The following is a 12,036-nucleotide window of genomic DNA, read 5'->3' as shown; positions in this document are numbered from 1 at the left end:
ATGATCCCGAGCCTCACCCGTAGCCAGGAACAACCTATGCGGTGAGACATAGTCGTTAATAGGAGGCCTCTTTCAGAGGTGGCCCCTGCGCTTCCTGACGTGTTCACGGCTCAAGTGCACGAGCCGGGCCAAGGCGTCTCTCTACGCTGCACGGCGACCGGTTCTCCGCTGCCCCAGGTCTCTTGGCTGGTGGATGGTGAGCCCCTGGCCGAGCGTCGGGACGTGCAGCGTGGAGACTTTGTCCAGCCTGATGGGGCCTTCGTGGTCAGCTACGTGAACATCAGCGCACTCGCTGTGACCGACGGTGGTGACTACACTTGCGTGGCACGCAACGAGGTGGGCGCCGCGCGACACACTGCGCGCCTAAGCGTCACGGGCCCGCCCTTCATCCGGCCCGCGCGCAACCTGACCGTGGTGGCTGGCCGGCCTCTCACCCTCACCTGCCCCGTCGTCGGCCACCCCATCGACGCCGTGCACGTCGAGAGAGGCGAGTGTCCCGCCCTTTCCTTTCCTCTGTTTGCCTTTCTACGCGCAGAAGTGGGCAATAGAGCAGGACTCACGTATGAACGTATGAATGGGTTACACGTTCCAACCCACATCTTATATCAGATACACAGGGAGTGGCGCATCGCATTGTGCAGATTACAGCCCTGAATACGAGTTGAGTAAGTGACGTTTTGGTTACAGACAGCTCGACGTAAGGCTGCACTTAAAAAACAAAAATGAAAATCTGGCTTTTTTATTGTGGCTGTAGTCATTTATAAGCGCGGAGGCCATGTCCGTGATCATTTTTCCGGAGAACCGGAACCCGAATATAAGAGGGAAAATTCACCAGTAGCCGCACAGCCAGTGGAATGGCATTTTTCAAGAGGAATTATCTTTATCAAAAGCCGTTATTTAGCGTTGTTGTCACGGTGAATAATCTCTATGAGAAGCGCGGGTCGTTCATTGCGAACTATAGTGCAAGCTAGGAAGCAATGACTTTCAGCCTCTACTAGAGAATATCCCTGGGTCTTTGTTCTCATAATTGCAGAAACATCTGCACAGCAGAGCAAGCGAGCTACGTGTCTGATGGTGCATCATAAGCGGTTGTGTTTATCGCGTGGTGAGTATTTGATTACGGATTGTGCTGACTTGCTTCGTGTAACAAGGGTCACCACTTCTTATAGCGTGGTCAGTTAGCTATAAAGGCAATACTTTTAATGACACGCGAAAGCGGACGCTGGTTACATGAGACGGTGAGGCATTGCGTACGTACCACCGTCGTACGCAATACCATTAGTCGTTGCCGCTTTATGAAGGATGTCTTTCAAGCTCTCCTAGAAGAGTGTGAAGGTCTGTAGCAAATTTCGTGTACTGGCATGACAGGTTGTGAACATGGATGTGCACACCGCCCCCCTCCCCCCCCCCCCCTGCGGAAAAACAATCTCATTACTTGTTTGTAAACATCCGTGCATTATTCACAACTTATTCCAGGTACGCATTCATGGCTGTATTCAAGTTTATCTTCTTATAGAAGCAGCACATTCTAATATTTGGCCCTTCCGGCGACGCTAACCCCTTGCGCCGAAGCTAGTTTATTCTATACTTTTCTGTTCTGCATATTCAAACTGTGATTACTTCGGGTTGGTCGCTTCATATGTGCGCCACTACAATGAGTATAGCGCTTATTGCTGCAGCAAGAATCATTCATATTGCGGTTATCTCTTTTAATACTTTTTTTTCTGTTCTTTATCATATCACCTCCGCATTTGGCTGCCCACAAATCGGGTGACAAATTATTCGAGCTATAGTCGCAAAAAGCGGCCCCGTAAAGTGACTGGAGCTGCCGGTCTTTCGCGGTCAGGATGGACCTAAAGTGACGTGAAGCCTAAAGCAGCTGGCACGAAAACAAAGAACACAAAAGCAAATATATATCTATAAATAGAAATGAGAGCGATGAGCGTTTTGCAATTCTAATCGCGCTTTCTCTCTCTTACGCTGTTTTCATCTGATTGGCGCTCGGAGGGAGAAAATTTGCATTCCTGCGTAGCGTCAAACTGCCGAGTCGTGCCTGAAAAAGCACTCTGGGCTGCAAGGGAAGGAAAAAATTCGTGAAAGAATAAAGAAATACAAGGACGAGCGTATCGAAGAATTCGGCCTTTTCTCTCGTTACGCTTCCGAGAAGAGATCCACATATTAGTGGAGATCGGGTACTGAGCCACGGTGCAACGGTGTCGCCGAAGATCGCACTGCCTGCTCCGGAGGATAGCCTTCTTTTGCGCGCCTTCACTATTCATCTTTTACCCGAAGGAAATGGCCGGTGATTTCCAAGTTTCAAAAAATAAAACAGAGTTCTGGAGGCGGAGGGAAGGAGATGTGTCACTGAAATCATGTACCTTATTTTTTTTTATTTTTTTTTTTTGTTCTCGCAGCTTTGTCTAAACGTAGTGAAGTACGTCGGCACTAGAGGCATAAACTTTGCCCGTGTATTCAGTTCTGTTTTTAGCATCGCGTATGGCGATGCAGTAGGAGGAGTGGCACGGACAGCTGGCCCAACTTGTCAGGTGCCTCTGCGATGACTCCTGCTGTGCGCCATTGCATTGTGTGGCGCGTCGTTGTTCGCTGAAAAGAGTCATCGTGGTCGTTCATGTCTACGAGCAAGTCGTAAAATTATACATTACCGCAACCCCGCCGGGGTGGTGCAGTGGTTACGGCGCTCGACTACTGTTCCCAAGGACGCGGGATCGAATCCCGGCCTCGGCGGCAGCTTTTCGATGGAGGCGAAAAGCAAGGCGCCCGTGTGCTGTGCGATGTCAGTGCACGTTAAAGAACCCCAGGTGGTCGAAATTTCCGGAGTCCTCCACTACGGCGTCTCTCATAGCCTGAGTTGCTTTGGGACGTTCAACCGCACAAACCAAACCAAACCTGTACATTACCGCAATCACTCGATATGCAGCGTTCAGTGCTGGAATCACTGAACGCTGCATATCGAGTGATTGCGGCCATAGTGATTACAGCAGACGCTCTCCTCATCGATACTATAGCTACCACAGTGCAATGTTTCTCTGGCGTCATGGCGGCCATGTTTAAGTTCTATCCACGCTGAAGACCAGCTGAAAAGCCGTTTGCTGCCCAGTCCTACGTTACCTCGCCCCATACACACGTGCGATGTTGCGCCCCATAGTTCAGACTCATGTTTAGAAAGATGGACGTTACTGTCCACAAAGTTCTTAACTCACACAGTGACCACTAAAATGGTCAAGCTTGATTCTCGCTGCGGCTTAATACGAAAATAGCTCCAAAAATTGATTTTGTTCTAATGCTACGGGCAGCATTGTCTGTAGCGGTTTGATTTATGTGAAAATATACCTCCATAAATGACACGCATCATGGGGCTGCAGTCAGGTATGCGAGATCTCGCAGTGCCCTGGCACTAGCCCTGCTCTGACGCTAGCCCTTCCGTGGTACTATAGCCAAGCCCTGGCACTGTCCTACCTTGCACACTGCTGTATTTATTTTGTGAGAAACAAAAACATCTTCATAACAAACTATAGTGTTACCGCTAAGCAATGTTACAACAGCGTGAAGAAAACACACGAAAAGCGTTTTTTTTTTTTTTTAGAAAAGCGTGAAGCAAATACAGGACTGGGGAATGTATCTACTTTTTCCCAATGTTTCATGTAGTTCAAGGGGAAATTGGGCACCTAGAGTAAGAGCGTACATATGTTAAACATTTCTTTCACGTATTTCATTTCTGTTTCATATTGTGTGCGTAATGCGTCAAAGCATCGCCCATCTCGCAAAGTTGTTATTCGGCGACTGCCATTTCAATGCGCACGCCTTCAAATGACCCTTCCTCGTCCTATCGTCCTAGTTTGGCTGCCCACAATTTGCTCCGCGAGGCTTTCTCTGCGCTCAACCCCGCTACGAGTGCAGACACTCGTGGCCGTCGGCCACTTCTTGATAGTCTTTTTCGTTTTCTTCGGTCCTTGTTGGAGGGGAAGGCCTCATAGAATATGCTCATGGACCTTTTTTTTTTCTTCTTCTACTTCTGCGCACTGTCATTATCTCGGCCGGTAAAGGGTCGCGTCTCTGTCCAACAAACAGCGGATTAAAATCTACCCTAATGTGTTTTAGATGGTGCTCTCCCGAGCTGAAATAAATTATGCGTACATGTTATTAACAAACACCCACAACACTGTAATCAAAATACAGACGTCGAACAGTCTTCAGAAGCCCAATAGCAGATGTGGGCAATTAATTTCTGCATTTCCTTCGCCTAAGATTCTTATTCAGGGCAAATACACATTTTTTTTTTTGTTTTTCTTTGTTTCATTTTTACATTCTCGGTACACCATCAATGTCGATGGATCGAGGGCTGCTCTGGCGATCTCAATATTTCACAGCCTCGAGCATGCATTAAGCACTCAGAACATAACTAATGAGCTGAGCAAGTGAATTTACGCTCATCGCAAGTACAGTTTACCAAGGTCTCACATTGTTTCTGGAAACAAGGCGGAGCCTCAAAAAGCCCAGTACGTTTCTTTCAGTGTTTATTTTTCTGGAAGCAGTTGCAGAATCAACTTTCACAAGTGGCAACCACTCTGAAAACGTTCCTCTTCTTGCTCAGCCGTTCGAGATGCTACTCGGGTCTATAGCTTCTGTGAATCCGAAGCCACTGGACAGCAGTTGTATTGTTATCGTTGTTTTTCCTTTCTCGTGACGTTTGGAATGCATAAGTTTCCGTCCTGTAACCTTTTCACCAAAAACTGCAAGGTCACTCTCGCTACCTGGCCTTCACTCTGTTAAAATAACAATACACGAAAAGGATATCGCACATAGATAAGTACGCACAAAATACAATCGAAAGTAATGCAGTGAAAACTAGTGACAAACCAACAAATATGCATCTGTTTTAAGAGCGAAAAAAAAAAGATGTGTCGTGACCTTCGCTAGTCTCCCACCGGTAAAGTGGTAGTGCAGGTCACCGGCAGGATATGCTGAATCTTCATTGCCAAAGCCTAGCACCGCGCGAATCTGTTTGTCAGACAGCATTTTTCGAGAGCCATCCTGCATACTGTGTCTAGGTCGCGACATTTAACTCATCATAGAGCTCTTTTTGTCAGCGCTGTTATCAAAGCCAAGAGGTCACGTTATACACAGTACAAACTTACAACACTTTTATAATTATAGCAAGAACCTTGTAAAGCTTATAGACCGAGTTCTGACGAATTAAGCTCACTGATAGCATGAGCTACGTACACAATTATTTCTTTTCTGGTATCTTGCAGTCTAAATCTGACATGGGGCAAAAACTGCGCAGATATGTTATGCTATGGGCGTTATTTTATAATAAAAGCTGCATATACATCTGTTTTCAAATTTTGCCTCGATAAATAGGAATCGTGCAGATAGGACACATCGCCATAGAAGTGGTGACATGGGTTCAAATCACGCTCAACAAGGCGATACCTTCACATGAAAATTGTACTTTCTTCATGGATTTGCCTTGAGTGTGCGAAAACACAAGAGCCAGGTGTCACTGCCTCCATGAATGGCTCTGTTTTCTACCGCCCACCCGTTCAAAGATCCTTGCGATATAGGCTGTTTCATAACTGCCCCATAAAAGGTTCAGGCAGGACACTTTATAAAATTTAAAATAAACATGAATAAAATTCAAACTTAAAAACCAGATCGTTGGGTTGTACCTTTAAAAGCCTATATATAGCGTTAAAACGTTGTGTGCACTGCATAGCGAGTACATATGCTTGGTCAGAGATACCTTGGTGCTCATCGTACAGCGAACCCTTTTGCTTTACGAATATATTATGGGCAACTTTTCTGCTGTTTCGTGTTTCTACGAACATTGTAGAATGTAATCCGCCGCACTTCTTTATAAAGACGCACTATAATATGTTACTTTTATTTTGACTAGCCAGCAGCTGACACTAATATGCAGGAAACAAATCTTATGGCGAACTGGATAGATTTTTTTTCTGGCCGCGCAAACCATGATGACCGTGCACCCCTGACCAATTTTATATGTTTTAAAGCGAGCATTGTTTTCATGTTGCAATGCAGTCGCTTGAAGCACAAATGCCCATTTACAAAGGGCTGAACTGCAAGAGCGTGCAGCAGCGTTTGACGGGCTTAAATGGCCATGTACTCCACTCCGCAAAAGCAGAATCTTTTCCATCGTTTGCTTGCTTGTTGCTCGGCTCGTCTGATCAACCAAGCAGCGATGAAGTAAAAATATGTATGTTTATGCTGCTAAATTAGAAAAACGCGGGGCTTCGAATGTGTGTATTCTCGGCTAGTCCCATCTGTTATCCTGACATTCTATCAAGGAAACTTGTAGGTGTGTGTTCGCATCTATTGCACGGTCATTGTCGCGTGTTGACCAGGCAAAACTGAGGAGCCAAAATCAGAGCAGCAAACATAAACATCATTGCCCGAGGCTCTTAATACAGTGGAACGGCTGGAAAGCATCTCGGCCTCAATGGAGAGAAACAAACTAAATGTTGAGGCCCCAGTGAAGAGCCCAAGTCGACCAAATTAAACTTTTCATTATTTGCTGTTGATAAAAGCCGGCAGTCCAGCCACGGCTCGGAAAAAGAGTGCAAACAGAAGCGGCAAAATTTATTTTCCTTAATTATTTTTCGCCATCAGAGAAAGAGATGCGCGTGCAGCAAGTTGTTGGTCGGAGAGCTGCCGCGCGCGGTCTCATTTCTGCGATTGTAGTTATCGGACTGCCCGTTTGTGTTCGACCAGCCAGTGAGCAAACTTGGCCGCCTCCTCTGCGACCGAGAAAATGAGCTTCTTTCAGCGCCGCCCCAAGGTGGACTAGCAATTGAAATATGATTTGCCCCCCACCACTGTCGCCGTCCGGCAAACTGTCGGCAGCCGGGGATGACGTTTTCGTTTTGCCAGCGCCCAGTTTCGATTCTGTTCGGGTTTGTGCCCTAGCGGTGCTTGCGTTATTAACGAAATAGAGTTCCTTTCTTTGGCTTTGCTCTTTGTTGATCACCTCGTTCTAGGAGGGGCCCCGTGTTTTCCATTTTCCTGCACTCCCTTTGTCTCGCGGCTGAGAACGCCGCTCCCCCCATCCCACGACAGCCCGGCAACTGCCGTGATTGAAATGCATTAAAGTGTCAGCCGGCGCAGTGTTCCACCCGGACGTTTGGACGTATTGATGGAGAGCCGGGCGCGCGGCGGCCGAGTCAAGCGAAGTTTGACTGCGTCTCTTTCCCGCAACCCACTCTTCGGTCTACCTCGCCGGTCTTGGCGAATTCAAGCCCCCCCCCCCCCCCCCCAACCCACTCGCTGAGAAGAAAATCTGCATGCATAACCCAATCGAGTGGAGACCGCTTCCTTATTTTCCTTTTTCTTTCTGCGGCGTCAACTCTCCTCGGCATGTTTACGTTTCACAACCGTCGCTTGAGCCCCTTATTGGGATTCAAAAAAAAAAAAAAAAGTAGAAGAAGAAGAAGAAAGGACTAAGACACTAGTCCTGGTGCATAATTTTACGCATTTTGAGTGTTTCCCCTGATCATTATAGCACCATAGACTATTCAATAGTGCAGCTTCACGTTATCTTAACACGTATTGGCAATAAAATCGTTGGTAGTTGGTTGGAATTTATGACCGTAGCAGTTAGCTTCAGATAGCTGCGCAGCACAGTAACGTCCACGCATCGGCATTTACATATCAGTATAAATGCTATCAGGGACAAAATTACAAAAACCTCCGAGCAGTAGCTCTGTCTGAAAAGCTAGTTTTACCTAATCGATGTGCATTACCTTTCGGCACTACTAAAATTCAACCATAGCATTTTAGGGTAACAACGCAATATATACAGCCTAGGTCGTCTAGTCGAAAGCCTGCGCCTTATTTGCAGCCACCAGGCATATTTAATATAATATAAACTTTATTTCACTCATGAAGTTAGGGAGTACGGGAAAGAAAGCTGACAATTCAGGTTTACTAGTTTCCAGCTCCCTGAGTACAAAAGGCAATTAGACATTTTTTCCACAGTAACATAGAAGAAAAGACAGAGAGAAAAAAAAAACATTTTTGTCCCAGCAACTTGAAAAAAAAAACTATGAATATGTAGAGATAACTTGTTCACCAGGTAAGAATGAGTAATTTTATAAATAAAAGGCTCTTACACTGCATGAAAGCATCGCTGGTAAAGAACCTATACACCGAGAAAGGAATAAGCAAAACGCGACATACGCGTTAACAGAAAAGACGAACGAAATGACGCAACTTATAAAATTCGGACGTAAAAACCTTACTCCAATGTGCGGACAGCGCACGTTAGGAGGACGAAAACAGAAGCATTTTATATTCGCTCATATGATAGGATTCTCTTCACGGAAGAACAATTTCACTTCCTTTTTTATTTGACAAAAGAATACGCCACAACTGTCAGTGTTACACGCCGTCTGAAGCTACTTTCTGAACTCGGTGCCTTCTTCTGCGTGCCTCAACACTGCATCCGCCCTTCCAGTTTACAATAGTCGCAAGACAACAACGGGAGTTTTAAACTTCGTTCACGCGTACCAACGTGAAAAAGAATTGTAGAGGTTCAACTATCCTTGAACCAAGTTTCACAAACGTTAGCCATCGGTCGCCGTCGCTGCTGCCGCTTCGGCCATGGCTCGCTTCCGTGCTTAGTAAGTTTCTCGGCAACGGGATAGCCAGGCTTCTCATTGTTCGATGGTCTCGGCAGCTAGTCTGGCACGGATGTGGCCTCTGTCTTTAGGGAGATGGCGTATGTGTATGGCGTGTTTACCTAGGCTAAATGAAGGAGCGCGGCAGGTGGAACTTGATGAAGACGACGACGTACAGTGCACTGCGCGAGTCTGTGTTGAAGTTTTACACGAGGCGTGATCGGCTGCGGTGATAGCATAGTTCTGTCGTGTCTCGGCACGATGGACGATGAACGATGAACGATAAAGACGGCGATGTTCGCTGCACAGCGCGAGATGAAGGTGGTGTTTTCTGCGCACAGCGAGATGAAACAGTCCGAATTCAAGGGAACGCACTCTCACTAACAATGAAGCGCCCATGTGGGGGTGATTACAAGCCGCTAACTATACATATGCCCAGTCTGGGTTTTCTTAACACAGACTGGGGAGGAAGAAGACTCAAAATGTAAAAATTGCAGCCAAAAAGACACACTAGATCATATAATATGGGAATGCGCCGACTCCCCAGGCGCCGGCATTAACATTGACAGTAGAGAAGCCCGGGAGGTTTGGCTGTGGAGCGGATTTCCCACCTTTCAGCGGCACGCGACCCGCCTGGCGGCTGAGGCCGTGAAGAGTTCTTGTAACCTCACCTGATCTCAGCCTGCGGGGCCTTCCTGACCCGCCCCCGGTCTACGTGCCGGGGGGCGGGAGATGAAGGAATCCTTTTCGGCGGAAATAAAGTTTTCATTCGTTCATTGAACAGCATGCTACGCACAAGCAAGTGGCGCCATCTGTGGGAAGCATGCGACATTAGTCTTAGGAAAAGCGTCAAACTCGAAAAGGAGCGCAGTCGAGCTAACGCTCTAAAAAAGCTATTAATACATCGGTCTACACTCTACAATGTTTTATAACTGCCGTCTTCCCGCCCGCTGATTATTAAATCCATCAAGGACCGCATCAAACAGTGGCTGTGATTCTACGGCGCACGTTAGCCGAAGGGCCGTCCCTTCTGACGCGCCAGCAGAGTAATAAATTGACGCCCTCTGAAATGCTGGAACTATCTAGCAGACGAGGACATCCTCGGAAATGAGTGCGCTCATGCGTTTTCCCGAGAACTGAACTTCCGCGCGCCGGCGGATGACATCCCCAAACCCTCAGTATGCACCCTCATTGAACCTCTTGATTACACTACGATTGTCCACCACTATCGCCGCTGCCGCGTCACGTACCCGCCACCACATCAGGCGGTCAATTCCATAGAAGGCACGTACTGTCGACAACTCCAGACACATTCGTTCCCATCTCCTCAATGTTCCCACGTCTTTCACCCCACGGTCTTCACACTGTACTGCACCACTTCCAACGCCACCCCACCCACTCTCTACCATTACCTATGAGAATGCTCACATCGCGGTCGCATTCCTCCCATCCAAAACCCTACCTTCTCGTCCTGGGAGGCCGCCCTTCTGGCCGCGCAACCCGCCGATCAGCTACGACTGGTATAGGGCGGGCCAAGCTACAGGGAACGGCCAGAGGGCTCCTGGACTAAGGGGCCCTCGCGGGAGTGTCTGATTTAATTTTCATTAAATATAGGTTTTCCTCCTTCTCCTCTTCCTATCATTTGCCTCTCATCGTTTGCCTCTCATCAGCGTTCGTTGCAGTGCTGTATATAATTATAATTGGTTTACAGGAAAGGAAAAGTGTGGTATCTGTCGCACTTTCTCCGGCAAGCGTGAGTTTAGACGGTACACCATCGCTCCTGTCTCGTGACGTTTCTTGGCGCGCGTTCAAGTGTGGTATTGCAGATGGCAGGAACGCTAGACAAGGAGAACACATCTCGCGGAATCTCGCTCACATATCTCGCACACAACTCTCGCTCACTGGATTTCGTTTCATGAGCCTAGAAAGGCTTTCGCTTTTGATATTGAAATGCGTTTGATTTTTTTTTCTATGATTTGCGCCTTTACACGGCCTCCTTTTCTTTTCCAGATGGCAAGCCGCTACCTCAGGAGTCCCGGCACACCCTGGAGAAGCCGGGCACCCTAGTGATCCACGAGGCCCGCAAGGAAGATCAAGGCCCCTACCGTTGCATCGCCGTCGGAAGCAAAGGGGACATGGCCACTCGGGACATATACGTCATCGTCGTCAGTGAGTTCCGCTGTTTTTTACGCTTCGCCTTTACCTTCAGCGACTAGATTTACAAGCTTTTCAACGCCATCTCCAGTCGCCAATCTCGTATGGGGTCGCGGAGTTCCCTTGTGCGCCCAGCACTGGAAGTGAGCCCCCCACTACCACTTCTCACCTCGGGACTATGGCTGTCCGTGCATATGGCCGCTTGTAGGTACCGCCTAAGTACAGTGCATCGCCGTAGTCATTGCACTGATTGCCAAAAGCCACCGTTTAAGTGCATATGATCCGGTGAATGCTCGTTTTTGGCAACAGGAGGCACTTTGCAATATTCCAGTGCCCATATAGCCCGTACGGGGAAGAGATAACATCTCCATATTTGTGAAAAATACGCATTTTTTGAGAGCGCAGCACAAACGGGCTGCCGCCTCCAGACCCCGCACGCTGCACCCGTGTCGTTTATTGAAATGCGCCGGAGACCATTTCTTGTTCAGAAACGAATATAATTTCTTCCGCAAAACTTTGTAACGAGGTGAGCAACTACAAGCCCTCCTGTAATTAGTTTCTCTGAACAACGCTGGGTACATACAGGCTTACGGATGATTTCGAGCTTCCTGTGCTCGAACGGCCGCACTTTGGCAGGCTCTCACCACCTGGGATTGTGCAGCTTTCTTTTTTTGAACAATACTTATTGCCTTAGGGCATCAGTGGGGTGTGAGATGAAGAATGAGGAAACGATTAAATTACCTGTAAAAAGGTTGACTGATTTTATGAAGTCCAGGAGTGAGCGATGATGTGGTCTCTGCGTTCAAGCGAGGTACGAGGCAGGATTGCTTGCTGAAAGGCCAGCTATCGTCAAGTGCCGGATTCGTGTCGCTTTCAGAGCTGGGCAGAGTCACGGCAAGTGGTGAATGTCGGCTTCAACATTTTCGTCTTTACGTATCGGACACCCTGGGTGGGGATATAAGTGTCGGAAGTGAGACCACGTCCGAGTGACAGTTGGTGTGAGGGCAACACCGACACGGACCCTCCTATGCGCAACCTTCTCTGCACGGGTGAGACCGCGGGGGAGAGATAAGAGCACGTGTTTGGCGTCGGAGGTGTTCTTTTCTTGATAAAAGGAGGGTAGCGTAGTCCTATATCAAGGAGCCATGGTAATTTTGTGTCTTGGGTCATGAGACAGGTCGCTAAATCTGCTTGACTTTGGGAAGGCAGAAGGTCCCGTTGGACC

General features: G+C 47.8%; 1 protein-coding gene across 1 annotated transcript in view; it reads left to right on the top strand.

Annotated features, from left to right (window-relative positions):
- The window catches only part of LOC146206707 (cell adhesion molecule Dscam1-like), a 463,826-nt gene that overhangs the window by 320,370 nt on the left and 131,420 nt on the right, over positions 1-12,036 (top strand). Inside the window, exons 8-9 of the mRNA XM_084575504.1 lie at positions 77-487; positions 10,668-10,826. Of these exons, the coding sequence (XP_084431630.1) occupies positions 77-487; positions 10,668-10,826 (570 nt within the window). The remainder of the gene's footprint in view (positions 1-76; positions 488-10,667; positions 10,827-12,036) is intronic.

The sequence above is a fragment of the Amblyomma maculatum genome, chromosome 1, assembly GCF_055883805.1.
Source record: "Amblyomma maculatum isolate TAMU_Amacu chromosome 1, ASM5588380v1, whole genome shotgun sequence".
NCBI lineage: Eukaryota > Metazoa > Arthropoda > Arachnida > Ixodida > Ixodidae > Amblyomma > Amblyomma maculatum.
This window is presented reverse-complemented; position numbering and strand designations above follow the sequence as displayed.